Raw genomic sequence first — 22,617 nt, 5'->3', positions numbered from 1 at the left:
AGTCTAACCTATGACCTGTCCTGGGGATTGTCCCTGCAATAAACTGAGTCAAATCCAGCGGTGAAATCCCCCTGGTTCTATCCGGCTTGCTGAACCAGTAGCTGCAGCGGCGGGAGGTTCCACCCACCCGCCGAGACATCATTACACCCTGTTTTTTTACCATCTGCAGGTTCTGCACATGTGCAGAAGAGGCGGACGTGCGCATAGTGTGCTCATGCTCCCATGAGCTCCCATTCCTGAACCAGTAGCAAAGGTAAGTGGATTTCACCGCTGGTCAAATCCCAAGTGGTCCCGAACTCCTACACTGCCTCTTAAGTCTGTCCCCAAAGAATAAAGTCCTCCCAAATCATAGATCTGAGGGACTTCATTACAAATCCAGAGGTGGCACTGAGCAGAGCAGGCAGGGAGGCAGCCAAGTAGCAGGGAGGTGTGTAAACAGTGGTGGGATTCAATTTTTTTAACAACCGGTTCTGTGGGCGTGGCTTAGTTGGGAGTGTGGCTTGGTGGTCATGTGACTGAGTGGGCGTGGCTAGCTGGTCATGTGACCAGGTGGGCATGGCTATGTGCATAGGGACTACTCAGACGGCTGAAAAAAGTCATTTCTGACTGGTCTCCGCACTTATGACCATCCTCACATTTATGCCCGTTGCGGCATTCTTAACAACCATGTCAGTCATTTCACCACTACTTCTCTTCACCACAGTGACAAGATAGGGCGTAAAACGTAAAATGTGAGGACAGTCGTAAGTTCAAGGACTGGTCAAAAGTGTGAGGACCAGTCAAAAATAACTTTTTCAGCCTTCTGACCAGTCCATATGCACATAGGGACTATTCAGAAGGCTGAAAAAAGTCATTTCTGACTGGTCCTCACATTTTTGACCGGTCCTCGCATTTATGATCTTCCTCACATTTATGCCCGTTGCAGCATTCTTAACAACTGTGTCAGTCATTTCACCACTACTTGTCTTCACCACGGTGACAAGATAGGGTGCAAAACGTAAAATGTGAGGACAGTCGTAAGTTCGAGGACTGGTCAAAAGTGCGAGGACCAGTCAAAAATAACTTTTTCAGCCCTCTGAGTAGTCCATATGCACAAAAGGATTACCCAGAGGGCTGAAAAAAGTGATTTCTGACAGGTCTTTGCACTTTTGACCAGTCCTCACCCTTATGACTGGTCATCATTTATGCCCATTGTAGCATTCTTAACAATCGTGTCACTCATTTCACAACTGCTTCTCTTCACCATGGTGACAAGATAGGGCAAAAAACGTAAAATGTGAGGACAGTCGTAAGTTTGAGGAGTGGTCAAAAGTGCGAGGACCAGTCAAAAATAACTTTTTCAGCCCTCTGAGTAATCCATATGCACAAAGGGATACAGCAACAGAGAGGGATGAAGGAAGGAGAAGAGAGATAGAAGAAAGAAGGAGAGAGAGGGAAGGAAGAGAAGGGAGGAAGGAAGGGAAGGGAAATTAGAGTAGGAGTGAGGTAAGAGAGGGAGGAAGAGAGGAGGAGAAGGAGAAAGGAAGAGGAAGTAGGGAGGAGAAGAAGCGGGGGGGAAGTAAGAAGGAAAGAAAAGAGAGAGGTGGTAGGTTTGAGGAGAAAGATTGTTGTACAGTAAAAAAGATGAAATGGAAGAAAGGCAACCCCAAACAAATATAATGATATTAAGATAAAGAATGAATTGTTAAACTTTAAAGAATAAAAGAGAACAAATGTGAATAAATAGCAATAATTAGAAACACACATACAAACATACAATTTATTTTCTTTGAACAGAGTATTTGGCCGGTTCACAAATTTAAACAGTGTTTAGTCATTTCAATTAAATTTACAATTTCTATATTTCCTTTTTGCCATATTTATTCCTCATCTATTTTTTTTAAAAAAAGAATATTACCCTTCATCCTCATCTCTAATCTTAATCAAATTCAATTTTTCCCTTCTATTCTATATTATACCCCTTCCCATTGTCATCTATTTTTATATTCATCCTCACACTGGTTAATTATGTAATATTACAGTTGCTTAATATAAATTCAACATTTTAATATAAATCAATTAGTTATATAACTATCTTTTTTGTATATTAATCAATATGAACATGAATATTCCAATTATTTCCATGCAATCCAATTTCTTACAAATCAATTAATTATATTTACCAATAATAATAAACCAAATAATTTGCCCCATATATTCCTCCAAACCACAACTTAACCATTTCTGCTTTCAACACAATATACAATTAATAGTATCTCAATTATTACAATTCCCTAGTTAAATAGAGCTTTTTTTCTTTTGTGTTTTAAAATCTTGAACTCTCCTCTTTTTCCCTAAATTTCCCATTGTTTGCATCTACCTTTTTTTTGTTGGAAAAAGAAAAGAAATCTGCCTGCCTAATTTTCCAACGTTGTAGCAACAGCAAAGCCAACAGCCTGCTTTATTTTCAGTTTCGTTTCTCAGCATAGCTAGGGGAAAAAAAATCTGCTCCAGCACTCTTTGCAAGCAAGCAGCAGAGCCCAGAGCAAAACAGCTGAGAGCAAATCAGCTGAGAGCCGGGAGGCCGATCTAATCAACGGGCTAATTAGCCTATGCTGAAGCTCCGTGGGCCAATAAAATTACAAAAAAACACCGAACCGTTTGTTAATTTGCTGGCTCACCCGCCCCTCGCCCATCACTATTTATTGGCAATAAATAGTGGTACGGAGGGGCGGGGCAAGGGGCGGGGTGAACCAGCAATTTAACAAACGGTTTGGCCGAACCGCCTAGAACCGGCAAAATCCCACCACTGTGTGTAAAGTAGCAGAAGTCAGTCTTAAGACCCAGTCTCACCATTGTGACTCAAACACAGTTGTTTGTAGATCAGCTCCTGCAGATCTTAAGAAAAAAATAGGCATTCTCCACTCTGGCTTAGAGTTGCAGTTTGGTACCCTTAGGCATGTTTCAGAGTAAGCCACCCCCTACTCTTTGCCCAGCCAGGTCTTGATAATATATGTTAGGTCAGTCATCTTATGTAGGATGAAATAAGCAATAGAACTCTCTGAGCAGTTTATAAATATCAGCATATTACCCCAACAGTCTAGGTCAGTGATGGCTAACCTTTTTGCCATCGCATGCCAAAAGTGAGGGGAGCGCAGGGGTGTCGCGCGCACGTGTGCCCACACCCATAATTCAATGTGCCCTACCCCCGTGCATGCACATGTGACACCCCCTCCCTGTGTGACCCCTGCTTTTGGCATGCGATGGCATGGTGGGCACGATAGGCCTGTTTTTCGCCCTCCCCAGGCTCCAGAGGGTTTCTTGGAGCTTGGGGAGGGCGAAAACAGCCTTCCCCATCCCCCTGGAAGCTGGAAACGGCCCATTTCCCAACTTCCGGTGAGCCCAGAAGGCTCGAAAATCAGCTGGCCAGCGCACGCATACGCTCTGGAGCTGACCTAGGGCAATGCTCGCGGGCCCACAGATATGGCTCCGCGTGCCACCTGTGGCACTCGTGCCATAGGTTCGCCATCATGGGTCTAGGTCCTTATTTTACCAAACTCAAAAGGATGGACAGCTGAGTCAACTTTGAGCCTGTCTGGATCAAATTCCCGGCTATGGGCAGAGTTAGCTTGCAATACTGCATTCTAACCGCTGTGCTATCAGGGCTCCTGATCTCCTGATTCCAGATCTCATAAGGAACATTATTAGAGGCCAACCTGACATTTAAAACACCTTGCTTGCACAAGGTTCAGTAATATGTAACTGAAGATAAAGGCAGAGGGTTGTAATGTGAAATTGATACAAGACATTGCTCCCATGCTCCCTGTGTGCATCTCATCCCGACTTCTGCCATATCTTCCATTGCCTGTCATTATCTCAATATTCTCCCCTGAATCTGACCACTGACCAATCTCTCACTGACCACCTACTCCTTTTCCCCAGCATTAAAAGGTCCAATTCACACTTGAATCTTAAACTCACTTCCTCTAAGTTGGTTGTTGTTGTTAGATGCGAAGTCATGTCTGACTCATCGCGACCCCATGGACAATGTTCCTCCAGGCCTTCCTGTCCTCTACCATCCTCTGGAGTTCATTTAAGCTCCCACCTACTGCTTCAGTGACTCCATCCAGCCACCTCATTCTCTGTCGTCCTCTTCTTCTTTTGCCCGCAATCTTTCCCAGCATTAGGCTCTTCTCCAGTGAGTCCTTCCTTCTCATTAGGTGGCCAAAGTATTTGTATCTAAGTATCTAAGTAAGTTGGTAGGGAGCATCAGATGAGGCACATAGCACCGGTGAGCCAATCCCCCTGCATACTCTCTCTAAAAAATCCAACTCATTTTCACCAGAGGTGGAGGGCAAAACACACAATCTTATAATGCAGGGCCCTATTCCCTGTTCTGACTCCTACCTGAGGTATGTTGGGGGCGGGGGCAGGGTGGGATAGATGGCTCAAGCCCCAGCCATTCCTCAACCATGCTATCTCATAACGTGCCTCCACCCACTCACCATCCTTCTTCCAACTTCTAGGTAGCTGCGCTAGGTCAAGCAGGCAATGGATGAGCTTTCACAAAGACCACCAGTGAACTCCTCCTGATGTTGCTTCGTACTGCCACCATGCTTTATCCTCATTCTTTCATGAACGTGGGGGCCAGCTGAGACCATAGATCTTGCTCAATCACCGGACAAAATTGGGAGCAGATGACACCAAGCTGGACAGTGAGACGAGAATACAGTCTCAGGTAAGGGCTCTCCTCTGGGTCCGAGTTTCACAGATATCATTTGGCTATTTATTTGTTTTAAATGAGAAAGCACTAAGCAGTTCAGATAATGAGTTGGAAGAATATGACTTTTTCCTGTGACAAATCCTTATAATATGGAATATGGACCAAAGCTTATATTGTTTGTTTATTCTCCATTAACTGAAGATTTTAAATTGGTTAATGTTGAAGATGTTTTTATACATTTTATTTAATTAGTGAGGCACTAATTATTGTTATTAAATCAATTATTGCTATTTTAAATGATCCAATAATCTTTCCCTTCCAACATTTGAAAACCTGATACAGTGCAAGTGCAAATGAGTGAATGATAATGCTGATCTTAGTTGACAAATTGAATTTTCTGTATAGTCAGATCATTATCTGTATCAGAAGGACTCATTGTGGGTGTGTTTGTTCATCTTAACTTTATAAAATATAAAACCAAAATCTGTATTAACTGCTCTAATGATTGAAGAGATGGAGATATGTTTATAAATGATAATGCCAACTGTCACCGGTTAATCTCTGTTCTAATCTCAAATTGCAAACAAAATACATGAAGTTGGTCCATAATTTGTAATGCTTACGCTTCAAATGAATAACTGTCCACCGGTTAAATTATGTAGAATTCTATTTTAATACATTGGATATACATTTCACAATGGATGTATAAAAGATTTCAAGCTTGAAACAGATATTCTGAGCATGTTGAGGTTGGGATGGAATCATGTTCAAACAGCTTTGTCCTTATCTTTGAATAAAATGCACTGGTTTGTTGCAAACGTGAATCAAACAGCCATTTTGAACAGTATTGTTTCAAGTATTCTAAGAGTCTCTTTGTTTTTACAAGGACATATATATATATTTGCTCCTCTTCTTGTTTAGGGCTCAGTTGAATGAATCATGGTATATAGAATAGAATAGAATAGAATAACAGAGTTGGAAGGAACCTTGGAGGTCTTCTAGTCCAACCCCCTGCCCAGACAGGAAACCCTACACCTATGGATTGTTCCTTGCTAGGCTTCTATAGCTCTTTCTGTGAGCCAGGTTGGGAAAATGTACTTAATGTACTTAAACAATCTCATAGGCATTTTAAAAATGTTTCCACAAACTTTTGTTTTGAAAAATCATTCCCTTGGGCATTTTTTACGTAAAGCGGACAATAGTTCCTAGTAAAATAAAGTAGAAACAAGCTTATTTTTTGCAGTCCCATAGACATGGACATGGAACACAGAGATGATTCAGGTTTTATTTCTTGGGAAACAATTGACATGGAATGCAGCAACGCTGGCTGGGGAATTCTGGAAGTTGAAGTCCGCCAGGCTTAAAGTTGCCAAGGTTGGAGACCCCTGACCTAGGTAAAGTAGCAGTGCTTCTTCCCACTTTTGAAGCAGAAACTTTAGTGCAAGATGACCTCCCAGTGACTTTTTCAACTCGGTCCAGAACTTTATTTGCAATGGGAAAAAACACTTTGTCAATTTACATCAATATCCAGCTCATATCCTTTCTAAATTATCTTGATAATTATGAATTGATAGCAATATTAAGCCATTTAATTATAATATTTAATATAATATTTCTGCATTCTTCTGTGTCCGGATTATAAACTCTAACACTAACTGGAGCCCTTTTCAGAATCCAGTGGGCATGAAGTTAATTCATAGTCTTACATTGTCATGCAGTTTGTTTAAACAACCAGGATAGATGGCTGAATCAAGCTGTCACAACTGTGAGAAAAAGTGCTTGCATACTCTACACCCCATTAAAAAGAACACAAATATTTTAACACTGCATACTTTTCCATATATGTATGTATGTTTATTCAGAGCTGAAAGAAACAGGCTCGCTTACCCTCTTCCTTGAGCGTCTTCCTGTCCCAGTTTGAAATAAAAACAAGCAGGCGTCCCAGGTTCCCTTTCATTGTGTAATTTATTTTATTTTTTTCCTTTAAACATCCCTTTAAGGGTGAAATGAAATCCAACCATTTACAGAGAAAATGATTTCAGTATGTACACACTGATTTACCCTTACAAAATTATTAATATAGGTATTATAAATTAGACTTTAGAGGACTTCTACGTATTTTGGCGAGTCCCACATAAATTTTAGCCAACACGGGCCACAAAAGCTATTTCAGTTTGCTAGTATAAGATATCCCACATCCTTTCCTTGAGAAACAGAAGTCCTATTTTCAGAACTTCTCTCTGTGGTAATTACACAGGACAGTGGTGCATCCTTGTTGCCAAATTCTCTTTTTAAGCCAATGTACCAAGCCTCGTAACTTCAATGATGGTGTATCACAATTACCTCTATGTCCTAATACTGTAGTGCTATTAAGGCCTCTATTTCCTCCTATACCCACACAACTAGACTTACCAGCAACACATTTTCCCTTTTAAAGTTTCTCCAAAGGTGGAAAAGCACCTTGGAAGTAGACATAAATGAAGGCGAGAGAAGTCCCTTCCTTTATTAAAGCAGCTAGCTTTTAATGGATTTACCAGACATAATATCTTGTCCCTTACAATCTATGCCAGATTGTGAGTATAGGTCAGACAGCCATCACTTTTGAAACCAGGGATAAAAAAGAGAAAAACATAGTGATTGGCTATGATTGGCTATGGAGCAAACAATGAATCAAAATAAATATCAATTCAGTTTCAAGGTCTATTCAGCTGCAGTTTTAAAAAATTATAACACTTTTGAATGATTCAGAATCTCCTTGAACAGCATGCCTGCTAAAGAAAATAAAAAGAGCTTCCTATTTTTGTAATACAGATATTGGAAGATAATAAGGAGATATATAGTAAGAGAAAGAGGGAAAGTAAGAAAAGAACCCCACAGAGAAACAAATGATGAACGTATACAATCCTTTAGTTAATGCCAGATATCTTACTTAACTAGAAAAGGTTTTCTTAACCTGCTATTTTCCTAGATATTGAGACAGCAATTGCATTAATATTCAGCCACCACAGACTTTGCTTAAGCTGATTTGACTTCCATTCTAAGAGCAGGTTGTGGAAAGCTAAAATAAGATGTGCCAGAATTGTAGTAAACATAAAAAAACCGGAATTAGAACAAATGGACAAAGGCGGTAGCATAATTGCAGAAGTCTCCTAAGTTGCTGCCTGTATTGTATAAGAGATTAAAAGATAAGAAGATAAGAATAAATTAAAGCCATGATTAGCCTAGTTCATATAAGAAGTAAGTAATAGAACTGTTCCTGGCCTTTGCTATACAAAAAATGCTGCAAAAAATGGACTAGAAGACAGAGCACATCTCAATTGCAGTCACAAAATTAGCACATCATAGAAGCCGATAAGATAAAAATCTTCTCTCTCCTTATGTACTTCTCTATATTGAGAGAAATTTATGTTTTATAAAGAAGGTCATTAAATTCCCCCACTTGCAATTGAAGAGAGGCATAGTCTAGCCTTAGGATGAATATTAAACCAGGCTGTAAGATTGAAAAAGGAGTAGAATATTGTAGGAGTAAGGCGTTCTCTGAACACTATACAAATGAGAAGCTAAGATCCCAAAGCAGACTGCAAAGTAGGCACCACTTACCAACTAGTCAGTATGGCTGCCATTTACTGTGGCAGTTATGCTTAAACTCATCTACAGATTTGTTTGGAAGAGTACAGTAGAATAAGGTAAAGGCTGTAAAGAAAATACATATTTTTGATTAACAACCATTAAAAGGCATTATCCTATTAGCTCCAGTTATTCATGATGGCTGAGAAGGAAAAAAGAAAGAAAAGAGCCATTTCCCAAAACTAAGTCTCCCATACCTAACCTCACAACAGATGCTCAAACGATTGTTATTAGTGCAAAGTTCCTTAAAGTCTGCTCTATGAAACTGAATGCTAGTAGCTAAATAATAAATAAATAAATGGTTCATACACTAGAAGTTCAGGCTACCCTGTGCAAAAGTTTGTTGTTACTATTATTAAAGCAAAGATTTTACTGTAAATTCTCCTTTTCTCTCCCATTAGAGGTCAGTTTCAAGTTTCACTTTGGTGCAATTGGAGGAGGAGACCAGAACAAAGAGTCCTTTCAGAGTCCCAGAGGAATTTAGTGCTAACTTATCCATTTAGAATGGGATCTGTTCCTTGGAAACAACAGTGGAAGGGAAAGAAAATAAAGGGAGAAAAAGAGATGTGGGAAAGAAAAAGGTGGCAAAAAAATTGTAGAACGATAAAAGAAGAACTCAGAAACATTTTGGCTGCATTTTGATGACAGGTGGAGCCAAGAATTTGTGCTAATGGGTGAATTAAGAATTCATGGGCATTCATTGTAAAAGTCGATCACAGTCGCAAAATGTAAGTGGTAAATTATATGTGTATCACAATCAACGTTGACTGAGCTGAAGGGAAGGGTGCATTCTTCTAAGAAACTCCACAGTAATAGTATAGAAAAACATCTTGTTTGTCTCTTTAAGTAAAGTTGATTGACTTGAACCTAATGGCCAGATATGCTTCAACCTCTCAGTTCATGTCTCACCGACTATAAAAGTGCAGTTTTTTCCCCTGTTACAGTAGTTTGGAAGCATCTCCTCCATTTGCTTTGTTCCTATCAATACTGAAGAAGCATCTCCCAATTACTGCTTTTTAATGGAATTATAAGCACTAAAAGCTATAGCCTCTAGAGTAGCCTTCCTCAGCTTTCCAAATGTGAAGTCCAACATATTTAGAGAACACTGAAGTGGAAAGAGTTGACCCTAAGCTAAAGTGGACAACTTGCAAGCTTTCTGAGGTTGGATATCAACTTCTGTCACTTCTTATAACTGAGTGTGTGGATAGACTTCCTGTTTAATTAGAACTAGGGAGCAATGGAGTTGTGGCCTAGATTCTCATTTTGTCACAAGGTGAAGGCAAAACACTTCCTGCATTGGCAGTGAAGAAACACTAAGAAACTTGGTGTTTCACTACCTTCAGTTCCTCACTAGTGATTCTTTTGCTATTGCTACACATTTGCTTTAGCATAGCCACATGACCCTTGAAATACTCTTTTCCGTTCTCCTTTGACATGACAAATCTTTCTCACAATATAAGGCAAATGAATCTTCTCTGGCTCAGTTTAATTTTATGAAAGAGCAAGTAACAACATCTATAAAGGGAAAGTTTAACATAATTTAACATTGACTTCATCCTTATGCTGATCACAAAAGATAAAAAGTAGTACAGATCTCTTCTTGGTAACAAGACAGATTTTAAGCAAGCTCAGGGCTCTTTTGTACTTATCATAAAATAATTTCTTTTAAAACTGTTGATGAATTCACTCGACCAACAGAATATTTCTTCACTGATAAAGAAGCCACCCTTGAAGCACAAACCAAAAAATCCTACTCATCTTCTCCCTACTCAAATCCTCTTTCCTGAAACTTTGCTATTGGAAAAGAGTCTGTATTTAGATATTCACCACATTAAAAAAAGTTAGAGGATGAACTGGCAGAGTACACTGCACAGGCAAAATGTGCAAAAGACAAATCACATACAACATGGTTTGCAGTCTCTAGAATGGTAGGACTTCAGATATTGTAAAGGCAGCAAAGAGTGTGAAATGCTGGGTGGATCAAATTCTGCGTGCCAGAATAACCCACTATGACAAAGAAACTCTTTTTTAACTCATTGCTTCGTATATTTTCCTAGCAGCTAGCAAAATGTAAACCTTGACCTGTTTTTCATCCTGACTTAGCGCCATAGATGCATAAGTGATTGGGGGTGGCACTGATATATTTCATTGAAAGTTGCAAAAAAAATGGAACATAGAAATGCTTGGCATCTGGATTATAATAGTTGGCTTCTCATTTCATTTCCATCAGATAGACACCCTCCTTTCCCGTCTCTGCCTTTGCAAACCAAATGATTGGTATTGGTATAGCAACAATATTATCTTGTCCTCAAAACGATGGCATCATAGAGCCAAGTACCTTTGCACTTCTTCTGTTTCAGAAGTAGAAAGACGGGCACTGGAGCTGACCTCTCCTTTCCTCTGAAGCATTAGACACACCCTGTTTTAGTTGAAAATGTAAACATCACATTGTGTTGCTGAAGAAGAGGGAAGTGTATCTGTGATCGCTATACTCTTTTCAAATCTGTGGGCTACGGGTTGTGCTGTCATCTTATTCTTATAGTAAAGGCTAGCTATCCAAAATATATCCAAAATCAGACAGCTTTTCAACCTTCATACCCTGCCAGTTTGTAAAGTTTCCCTGAATGTCCATAATCATGAGATGGAAAGCAGAATTCTTTGGTGCTACTATGCTTCCAGTTTGTGTGTGCTCCCATCTTTATATCCTCATATAACAGACGCACCTGGCAAAATATAAAGATCCTAGATGAGCTCAATGTCCATTTTCACTGACAAAATCTCTCTTAGTGGCCATATATTAGGAAAGCAGAAAAAGCCATTGATGCCAAAGTACTTAGGAGAAACTGGGTTTTAAAAATGGAATTGAATGTTATCCTTAGCTATACTACAAAGGCTGTAGAGGCTTTGGCACATTCATACCCTCACACATCCACTGCATGCTCCCCAGATCCCATGCTTCCTGCATCAGGTTTTTCTTCAATCCTACAAAAAACTAGTTCCAGAGGACAGGAATGTTCCTAGTTATTAACATAACTAGGAGTCCCTTTCCACACACACACACATACCCTAAGTCTCTTGTCTGCAGTGGGACTGACAGGTTAGAGAGAATGTACAAATCCCAGCAGAACGGGGCAGGGGGGAAAAACAAAAGACACAGTTGACTTTCCCTTTTTTCCAAAAGATCCTGTTTTCTCATGCAAGCCCACTCCCTTCACCCTGTTCCCTTTGCCTTCTGATAGGGATTTTCCAACAAGTAACAAAACCGTTGATAATTCTTCAAAAGGTATTTGGGGGCATACATTTGTTCTTTGGGGTCTGCAGGTGGATACTCCTGGGTGGTACCATCAAACCACCCACCAGTCCGAATTAACTCCCGAATATAGTTAAGGTCTCGCTTGTCCTCATAGTCACCCCAACGGGGAAAGTCCCCATTTTGAGCTGAAACCAGTTTAAAATAAATTCCTTCAGGTGTAAAACACCAGGAGCAATGCCAGCCAGCAAAGTGGAGTGGACTGCCCAGTGACCACTGTACTAGGATGTGACCTGTGCTGTTTTCATACTGCCGAAAGCCTGGCATGGTATAATATTCTCTCCGGCGTAGGCGAATTCCATCGGTGGCATAAACAGCCTGGAGCATTCCAACTGTACAACCAGAAACCACTTCTAGAGTGCCAGGCTGCTTCCAGAAAAATCCATAGAGAGATTTGCGCATGTGGAAGGCAAAAGGCTCTGTCCAACCGTCATAGAGTTTGAGGAAAAGCACACCATCACGGGCTGGGATTTCATCCGCATCATCAATAATGAAAACATCATCAGGACGCAAATTGCGGAAGCGAGAGATGCCATCTCGAGTTAGGAAAGTACGCAGGTAATCATCAGCAATCCAGCCATCCTGACGGCCACCAGGGGGGAAGTGATCCAGGAAGACATAGAGCACCTTGTGGCGGATGTAATCAAAGGAGCCATTGAGTAGCATCTCACGGAACTTGAGAGGGCGTGGTTCACCATATGCTGTGAAGTTTGATTCACAAACCACAAAGGCATCCACCACATCACCTAGTTCATGAAAACGCACATCCAAGAGGTCAAATTCATGATTCACATTGATGGCATTAATGACTCTCCTAGGCATCTCCCGTGGTGTCAGACGGTCTTTTGTGGGGAGATTTGAATACTGAACCACAGTGGGAACACCACAGCTGGGTCCATGCCAGCCTGTCAGGCACATGCACTCCACCCATTTACGTCGTTTTGTCCCACTGGCACTCAGAGGTTTACGGCCTGTGCGCCCCGATATAACTCCCTCTATCTTCTCCTCTGGACGTCCTGCTAGTGGCTTTTCCAATATCTTAGTCCCTGGCTTGAAGCAGACACCACCAGCTTTGGTGCGTACAAAGTATTCTGTGGTGTCTTCAGGCAGCACAAACTCAGCTTTGTGCAGCTCCTCACCAGCTTTGCTTGGGGAGAGAGGCTGAAGCAGTGGTGAATGGGAATATAATGGGGTACGGAGAATTTCTGGACCCCCAGAGTCAGGGCTAGCCTGAGGTGTGACCGGTACATTGTTCCAGAATAAGTTAGACACGAGGTTAGGGCTAAGCGATGCCAGCTCCCTGGGGAATGTGACATAGGAGAGGGCCTTCAAGAAATGAAGGAAGGAGATGAGGCAGAGACCAGCCATGCACAGAGTCAAAAAGAGCTTGTGGCGTCTCATCTTCATCCTGTGATGGAGAGAAAGGGAAGAGAGGGAACATTTGGTCATTTTTTTTTTCACTAGCTTGCAAGAATGCTTAAACACTTTCAAATTTCTCTTTTCCCAGTACAATTGATCATTGACATAGGACACTAGCAAAAGATCTTTAGAAATATTACATAAATAATAGAGGAAAATAAAACCAGTGCTATGTATATAAAAATGACTTTACCAGATATAGGATAGAGGTATAATAAGCTATTTGGAGAAGACCAATGTTAATACAGGAATTGTACGCAAATGTATGCAATCTACACAATAGGCTAAAACAAATGCAAAAAATAATTCTGCCATGCTATTAAGCCTAATGTGACTTCAGTCACTGACCCTTGGTATCCTAGACAAAACTGTGGTTGCAGATTGACCAGTAGGTCTTCTCAAGTCTTACTACTCTTATATGGAACTTTGTATTAATTCTGACTTTCATGTAATTTATTTTCTAATTGTCAGTTGCATTAGGAGTTTTGCTCTGAATGATGACCTGTAAAAGCACTAAACAAAACAAACTAGGCAGTTAAATTACACATAGAGGTAGCTCTGCTACCATTTTACATAACTATATAAAAACACTTTCAGTCATGCAAAAATGGTAATATTCATTTAAGTAATTAATGTTAGCTGAAACCCTAAAATTTTACATCTTGGCTTTCCATCAACTTAAAAGAGCTTACATGAAATCTCCAGTTATTCTCCACAATGGCAACCCTAAGATGAAGGTTTCGAGAGAATGATTGGCTACCCAAGTTTCCTACACAGTTTTCTTATTCTCAAAAGGAAGAAAATTTTAGAGATGGCAAGGAAGTCATTGTCTTTTATGGACACTATGAGTCATATGGATTTGAGAAGTGATCTCAGTCCAACCCCATTAATAGGTTAGATTTTTTTTTAATTTAGTTGCTAATGTTGCTATTAATTCAGGGTTAAGAAGCCACTGGCTCACAAGGTGTTTTCATATGTAAAGCCCTGCATTCTTCATTTTTGACTCTGCTATAGTTTCGCAATATTAGAAGGGGCATGGATTCCCTTATACTGAACAAATATGTTTAATTTAATTAGAATGCTGTTTGGAATTTTTTCCCCCTTTCTATCTGCGAGCAACCTGATTTTTTTAAAGAAAGCAAAACGAAAGTTTAAATTATGGGGGAAGGTATTGCTTTAGATATTGAAACAGAAATGAAGAACTAATGCAGATGAAAATATAAATACAGTCTTGTGGTTTTTAAGACTCTTTTTGTCTGTCTTCAAGATGACAAGAAAAATTTATAGAAAAGGGGAACAGTTTCAGATGTGGCCAGAAATGGCTATTTACAGGACTTTAAGTCGGGTGCAAATTGAAAAGATAATTCTTATTAAGGACCAACATTGATATATCTCACTTAGAATTAACTTCTTTTTTGATTTTCATGTCTATGGAGATTCTCAGTCATCCAGGTGATGGTTGTCCTAAAGGTGCTTTTTCAAGAGGCAATTGGACTTTCAGGGTTTTTTTCTTTGAAGAAGCTTCTTGGATGAAAAGCAAATGTCTTCAAAGAAGAAAAAAAAACAGCAAGTCCAGTTGAAAAAGCACCTTTTGGGATTTAATTTACGTGTTTCATTATACAGCTAAGATAGACTGAAACCTCAAAAATGGTTTAGATAACTTTAGAAAATTCCCAAATTCAAAGTAGATGAATTAACCATAAAAATATTGAAACTTTAATATTTTTATTCAGCTGCTATATTTCTAACTAGAAATTCCATTCCAGAGCTAATGTCATCTAGCATCAGGAAGAAAGCACAATATATGTCTGTATGAATTTCCCAGTGAAATAATATAGAAAATATCATAAGAGGAATATTGTGTAATATGCATGTCTGTTTAATAGTGCAGGCTAATCTAATACCTATGTAGGCACTTACACACACACATATTCATACACATACCGGGTTTCCCCCAAAATAAGAGGCTACATACATTCATAGATACATACACACACTTACAGAGGGGCAGAGAGGGATTGGGGTATTTTATCAGAATCATGAGCAGTATTCACTCATGAAAATGCAGGACACTTCTGTAATAATTGCTTCCCAGCATCCTTTGTTCACTAAGTGAAGGATGCGTTCATGCTTTCAAGGATGCTTGTGAATTTTTTGTGTGTGTGTGTGTGTGTGTGTATCTTTCAGCTGTATCTTCCATGTGAGATGCATTGAGAAATATATTGCCCTTCTAAAAGTACTAAATACACTTACAGAGGCAGAAATAGAGGGAATTAATGTCCCATGGAGGAAATCATCTTCCAGTGGTTCATGCATCTAAAACAACAATTTAAATTTGTCAATTCTTTGGATCTTATCATGCATTAGGGCTAGTATTTCGCCACTTGGGAAACATATACTGTATTTCTTCGATGCTGTCATTTTATTTCTCCCTCTTTTAATGCATTTTTATAGCAATTTAAGGACTGACATCACCACTACTATATGTATTTTTCCAGATTCTCACATCTGACTGCCGTGTTTTCCCTGAAAATAAGACCCTTATTTTTTTTGAACCCTGAAATAAGTGCATGGCCGTATTGCCATGCACTCAAAGCCCGATTGGGCTTATTATCAGGGGATGTCTTATTTTGGGGAAAACAGGGTATTATCCAGCAGAAAAATAGAAAGCAAAGTAATACATTGTGATAAAATTCATGCTGTCAAAAAAGGGTAAAAAAAAATTAAGAAAAGGGTGGTGACAACCTTTTCTATTTTCTGATGTGTAATTTTGCCTCAAGAGATGATTGAACCAGCCCATTACTGTGCTCTAAAAAATGGAAGTGCAACATTTTAGAATTAATCATTGCTGAAATTAATTATTACTAATGGGCTGACTGACAAAAAAAAAATACCTTGAATTTCATCTTACTCTCTACTGCATCATCTAAAACTTCACTATCCCCCGCAAATGTAATAAAGATACAGGAACAGTTATACAAACATTATATAAAGATACAGAACTTAAAACAATTTGTTTAGTGACTGAAGTTACAACGGTACTGAAAAAAGTAACTTAGGACCGTTTTTCACATTTACGACCGTTGCAGCATCCCCATGGTCACCTGATCAAAATTCAGATGCTTGACAACTGACTCACATTTATGATGGCGGTAGTCCCAAAGTCATGTGATCCCCTTTTGCAACCTTCTGTCAAGCAAAGTCAATGGGGAAACCAGATTCACCTGACAACCATGTTACTAACTTAACAACTGCAATGATTCACTTAACAAATGTGGGAAGAAAAGTCATAAAACAGGGCAAAATTTACTTAACAAATTTCTCACAGCAACATAAATCTTGGGCTCAATTGTGGTCATATGTTGAGGACTACTTATATTCTCTATTAGGGAAGCCAACTTCCCAGGTGGACAGAAATTAAGCTAAGAGGTCTTCAGTTTTCATCACTTCTTTCTGAAGATAAGATCATATAATTCAATGCTTGGAATATACATTGGAGATCATCTTGCTCATTAAAGGATCTACAATATAGAATCCAACTAAAACAGGATAAATAGTCCATCTTTAGATGCAACCCCCATATTTCCTCCAAAGTTGCTACATATTTATTTTTCCAGGCTTCTATCAAATTAAAGAATATTTAATTTCATTTGAAGTTAAAATAAATTAAATAAAATTTAGTTTGTTCTCCTCATTGCTGTTTAGAATCCAGCTTTATGATTGACTGATTGATTGATTGATTGATTGATTAAAATTCTATGCCTCCCATCTCACTGATACAATGACTCTGGGCACTGTACAATATAATAAAAAGTAAAAAAAGTACTAGAAACAATTAAAGCTAGTTAAAAATTAAAGCAATTAAAAGAATTGGGTTGGGTTGGATTGGATTGGATTGCATACTTTATTTGGCCAGGTGTGATTGAACCTACAAGAAATTTGTATACAGTACAGAAATACTCAGTATACCTGCAAAGCAATACAGAGAATAACCTTAGAAAAATACCAATAAAGGGGGGAAGAAGATAATAGCAGCAATAGCACTTAGATTTATATACCACTTCAGTGCTTTACAGCCCTCTCTAAGCAGTTTACAGTATATTGCCCCGAACAATCTGCGTCCTCATTTTACCGACCTCGGAAGGATGGAAGGCTGAGTCAACCTTGAGCCTGGTGAGATTCGATCTGCCAAACTGCTGGCAGCCGGTGATCAGCAGAAGTATCTTGCAGTACTGCATTCTGACCACTGCACCACCACGGCTCTATAATAGAAAGGATAAATAATACTACATCATTGTATTAACTGCAGATTTCCGAACTTTAACCATAGGTTCCCTTGAGATGCACTCATTGGTATAGAGGGAGAAGAGCAACAGAGACAGCACACAGCCCTGAGCGGCACCCGTGCTAATTGCTGGTTACTAGATGTAATTTTCCCTAGCCTCACCTGTTGCTTTCTATCTGCCAAAAGCTGATTATCCACCTACAAGTATGAATAGGCACAGTGACCTGGACAGTTTAGAGAGAGGAATTTCTGGAATGATAATATTGAACACTGAGCTGAAGTCCACAAAAAGGACCTATGCATAAGTCCCCAGGGATTCAAGATGTTGCAAGATGTAATGCAATGTCATATTGACAGCATCATCTGCCAACTTATTTGCTCAGTAGGCAAACTACTAGGGGTCTAACAGCAGATCCATGATGACTTTCAAAGGTAGGCTCTCAAAGGTCTTCATAACTACAGATGTCAGAGCAACTGGCTTGTGTTCATTCAGATCCCTGATGGATTTCTTAGGACTCAGGATGATGGTAGAGCATTTAAAGTAAGAAGGGACACAACACATCTCCAGTGTTTTATTAAAAATCTGGGAGAGGATGGGGCCAATTGTTAAAAGAATTGTTAAAACAATGAAACTTTCAACATAAATGCATAGAACAGGCCTATATCCCTGTTAGATGATGAAGTAATTTGAAAAATTTTAGACTGTGCTGAAATGGACAGACTAACTTTAAAAATAAAAGATAAAGAAAACACAGAATATTATTTGATATGGAATATATTTTATGAGTGGTTAGAGACAAGAGGTAGAAATTAGAGGAAGAAAGACTATGAATGTTTGTATTAAAAATAGAGATGTTTATAACTACAATCATTATAATTAACAAAAATGTAAATAAGCCAATATAAAAAGAAACTTAGTTAAAATTATTTGGTTATATTATTACTATTATTCTCAGTACATGTGTTATATTATTATTACTGTTATTAGTTCATGTGTTAATATTTATTACTATTTTCTATCTGGTCTTTTTTTTCTTGTAAATGGTATACCCTGGCAATACACTGTATTCAAAAATGTTTATGAATAAAATTATTAAAATTAAAAAAAAGAACAGCCATATATCCCTTAATTACAGAACCTACAAATTATGATTGTCCAGCCTCTGCTTAAATATCTCAGAAAACCTATCATTTCCCGAAACAGTCTGTGACATTATCACAACTGTTAACATAAATAATTTCCCTGAAATTTTAGATTCTTCATCCTTATCTGTCTTTGAATAATAAAGACGTTTGCTCCATTTTCTTCATGATAGCTCTTCATCGAGAGAATTGAGATTATGGTTTCTCTGCGTTAGTGTTTTTCAACCTTGATAACTTTAAGATGCATGGACTTCAATTCCCAGAATTCCCCAGACAGCCATGCTGATTAGAAAATTCTGGGAATTGAAGTCCATGCATCTTAAAAATTGCCAGAGTTGAGAAAAACTGTTCTACATGAAATAGCTCCATCTGTTTCAATTTTCCCTCAAAAGATAAGTGTCATCTACCTGGTTCTCCAATGTTTATTTAAAGCGTTGCAACTTGTTGTAATATCAAGCAGTTAATTTGTACTGCTTGCTTGGGATGCTGCTTTAAGTTCCTTTGCTTTACACTTCCTTCTCATCAGTATCAAAAGAAACCAGTTACAATACTAAACTAACCAATCAGCACTAAAGAAATCTTTCATCGCATCTTTCTGAACCATGGAAGAACAAATCTGATGAGTTCAAGGAGCAGAACAAAATCTGATAAAGTCAAGCATGTTTTTTATATTTCGCCTTCTACTTAATCTATTTAAATATTGTCTGTCTTCCTCTTCATGAAGAGATGCCAAAAAGTGAAACAGGAAGTCCCAAGTTGGAGGTCATCCACATCTACTAAATCCTCTTTTTACTATACCTCTCCATACCTTTCTTTCCTTGCAAATCAACCTCACTTCTGCCATATCCAAATTTAGCTTCAGGCCATGCTTTTTGTTTTTAAATTTCTCATCTCTCAACCCTGATTTTCTCAATCAAGCCACCCACTCCATCATATATTTGTTTTACAGTTCAATATCCATTCAGCATTGTTGGACAAAACCACGTCATGGTACTTCTTTCATATTGGCCACTCACTTTTGTATTCAATCCGTATTTCTTCAACACTGTGACCATATTTTATACAGGTGTTTTTTGTTGGATTTTGTTCCATTTTAGTTTTCTTACTGTAGCTTTAAAAGGAAAAAGTCTTCTTTTCCGTTGTTTTACTTATGGCTATCTTAAGTTTTAGAAAACGGCAAGCATACCTCCTTTTTCTTTCTTGTTCCTCTACCCTTGAATTCTCCTCCATGCTTTTTCATTATTATTCTAATGCATCCTCAGCACCCCTGAATCTTACCCCTAAATGAAGAGACTAAATCTCTTTAGAGATTAGAGACTTGAATCTCTTTAAATCTCTAATATTGCTTTTCCTGATCATAAACATACTTTGCTTTACATTCTTCCATTTTACGCTGCTTGTTGAGGGTCTACAACTATTAAATATTATGAATCATATCTAGTGCTATTTTGAGTACTGTTAATAGCTGAACCTCCTGATCGCTAAAGTACATCAGGATATTCCCTCTGTCTTTATTTCTATGATTTCCTCTCCTTTGTTTGTATTATTCTTGTGGCTTTAAGTTTACTTATGTACAAGCTTTGGGACTGTGGTCTGATTTTCTCAGTGGGCTACCAAGTATTATTTCAAACTACAGATGGGAAAGGGGAACTTCACTTTAGTAGTGTACTCCTCCTTCCAGCAATCAACTACTGCATTTCTAACCCATCAACGCTCCCTTTGCTAATACCACTCCGGCTGCCAAGTTAGTGTTTAAATGAAGGGGCACATTGTGTATTACAGCATGACCTTCCATTTTGCATCCTAGTTCACTGCATTCAATCATCAGAAAATTAAACAGTTTGAATTGTTTCTGTTCTTGAACGCTCCTTGCTTTTATACAATTCAGAGCCAATTAAGATCTGTAAACATTCCTAAGTGACAGATATAAATCTAATTGCTGGGGACAACTGATTTTGGCCTACAGTCCCATTTTTTGGTGCTTTCAAGTTCCCCAAGATTGTACTGTGACTTACATCATTATGAGTTTGTCAGTTTTCAGCAGGCAAATCTCTTGTTTGTTTTAATGCACCTATTAATCTTAGTACAATCACTTTACAAAAGCATTTTAAAAGGTTGGGAAAATGCAGCCCTGTCCCCATTACTAATACATATCATATGTCTTATGTGACTATTGGTGTCAGCCCTTCAGTTCAGGAAATAGACTGCACAAGGAGTACTGGAACTATTTTTGTAGAATATAATAACAGAATCTTGTAAATCTGTTTCCCTATACCTGGGTATATCGCCTCTTATATTAAGCCAAATCAAGGTGAAGTTATCTGAGATTCTTTTCATCTCTTCTTCCTTCTCAGAAATAAATTGATGCTTACATAATGATTCTTGCAGTCTTTCTTCGGGTTTATCTCCAGAGTCCTCCACAACATCTCCCTTGTTGGACTCAGTCTCCCCTCTCACCAACAAAGATAATACTGGCAAGTTACTATGGGAACCAACTACAGACTCACTTCCCTCACCCTTAGTTGTCAGTTCCTCAGAGATATAAATGGCATGTACCCTACAAATAAGCAGTCATAGATCATGAAAGATATTACAAGTAGGATGTGCAGGATTGTGGAGAGGAACACTGTTTTCAAATGAAGTCAAATGTACCTGCCCCAGGATAATGTTGCAGGACCCAATTTGGGTCAGTCACCAGGACCAGAAGTTTAGTCTTCCAAGCTTTCAGACTCATGCTGGAGCATCTCTGGTTCTGGTGATTGACCCATATTGGATCCTGTAAGCACAAAGTTCCACAAAATGTCACAGAAATCTAAAGATGGCTTTATGACAAGGCAAACATGGACAACTTTAAAAGTCTAACTCGGTTGGTTGAGGCACTATGTGGAAGGTCCAAATGCCGATATACAGTAGGCAGAATTGAAAGAAAAGCTCAGAGCTTTTTGGAAACACTAGGATGGGATCATAGAACATCTGCAGTATAAACTAAGGAAGGCTGTATATTATTAAAGTGGACATACATGGTCCTTAGTCCTTGGGGGCCTCATAGATTAGGACAAGTATTCTAGGAGTAAGTTAATTAAAATGTTTAGGAATGGGACATTTCCAACCAGATGAATTCAAAATTTTCTATTCTGGAAATCAAACTTGGAGAAAGAATGGAGTAGGAATTTTTGTTCTAAAATATATTCCCATATATAACGGGAAACTACTAAGTTCAGAGAATAATTTCCATCACGATTCAAAGAAGGGTGGGGTGGGGTGGGGTGGGATGGGCTAGGCTGGGCTAGGATAGGATAGGATAGGATAATGTTGGAAAAGATTAATTTCTTTGAGCTATCATTCTCAAGTCTGCTTCATATTTCATGGACAGCCAAAAGAATCAAAAGTTCAACACTAGAGAACATCAAGCCAGAATTCCAACTGGAAACAAGGATCATGAAACAAAAACTGGTGGAGTGCTTCCATTGATTCACAGCTGATTCCTGGTGACATAATAACAATTGTATCTGAGACTGGAATCTGATGTCAAGAAATTTTCTTTATAAAGCATTTGTAATAAAGATGACCAAATATTTTGAGTTGAAATATTCAAATATAATTAAATAATCAAAAATAAAACCATACATCTTTAACCAAATTTATTTTTTTTATGAATTCACCAGATAAACTTAAGATAATGTGGAGTATTAAGACAAATCACTTTATTAAACCAACACCTTTTATTTTATTTTTAAACATTTTTATTTTAGGAGTTATATAATGTATAATGTATTATTAGATTTTTCTTGTCCCTTATGTTAAGATTTAAATAAACATTTGGTTATTTATTTTTGTCCACTTTTTAAAGAAACATCTGTTAGTTTTGTCACATTTTCAGTATGTAAAATATTGTTGTGGTTTAGATGCAATGTTGGATAAAAATAATTATGGAAGATTATTATCAAATTGAGATGTAGTTATTCAGAAAAAGATGACTTCAATATTAAATTATTGTAACTCATGAAGCACATAGAATGCACTGACACAGTCATTTGTGTGGGCTACATAAAATATTTGCACTACAGTCCATGCCAACTTAATAAAACAGAACACCTTGAGTATAAACTTGAACTTGTCCTCATAAAGTCA

The 22,617-nt window shown here is 38.3% G+C and overlaps 1 protein-coding gene and 1 long non-coding RNA gene across 7 annotated transcripts in view; one reads left to right on the top strand and one right to left on the bottom strand.

Moving 5' to 3' along the window:
- Positions 1–53: 53 nt before the first annotated feature.
- On the top strand, positions 54–5,531 carry LOC148112797 (uncharacterized). The gene is made up of 2 exons (XR_015728899.1): positions 54–253; positions 4,506–5,531. It is a non-coding gene; the product is annotated as an uncharacterized LOC148112797 (long non-coding RNA).
- Positions 5,532–6,648: 1,117 nt separating this feature from the next.
- Positions 6,649–22,617, bottom strand: part of MGAT3 (beta-1,4-mannosyl-glycoprotein 4-beta-N-acetylglucosaminyltransferase) — a 48,334-nt gene continuing 32,365 nt past the window's right edge. For 3 of the 6 annotated variants that reach the window (XM_034403340.3, XM_060694568.2, XM_034403342.3), the window contains exon 2: positions 6,649–13,047. In XM_034403340.3, the coding sequence (XP_034259231.1) occupies positions 11,541–13,046 (1,506 nt within the window). In that variant the 5' untranslated portion in view covers position 13,047 and the 3' untranslated portion in view covers positions 6,649–11,540. Of the gene's footprint in view, positions 13,048–15,311; positions 15,375–17,194; positions 17,321–22,617 lie in introns of all 6 variants that reach the window. The other 3 variants (XM_034403338.3, XM_060694566.2, XM_060694567.2) reach the window with 3 other exon arrangements.

The sequence above is a fragment of the Pantherophis guttatus genome, chromosome 7, assembly GCF_059756535.1.
Source record: "Pantherophis guttatus breed Tessera chromosome 7, ASM5975653v1, whole genome shotgun sequence".
In the NCBI taxonomy this organism is placed as follows: Eukaryota; Metazoa; Chordata; class Lepidosauria; order Squamata; family Colubridae; genus Pantherophis; species Pantherophis guttatus.
The sequence above is the reverse complement of the archived record's forward strand: the minus strand, read 5'-3'. Positions and strand labels throughout refer to the sequence as shown.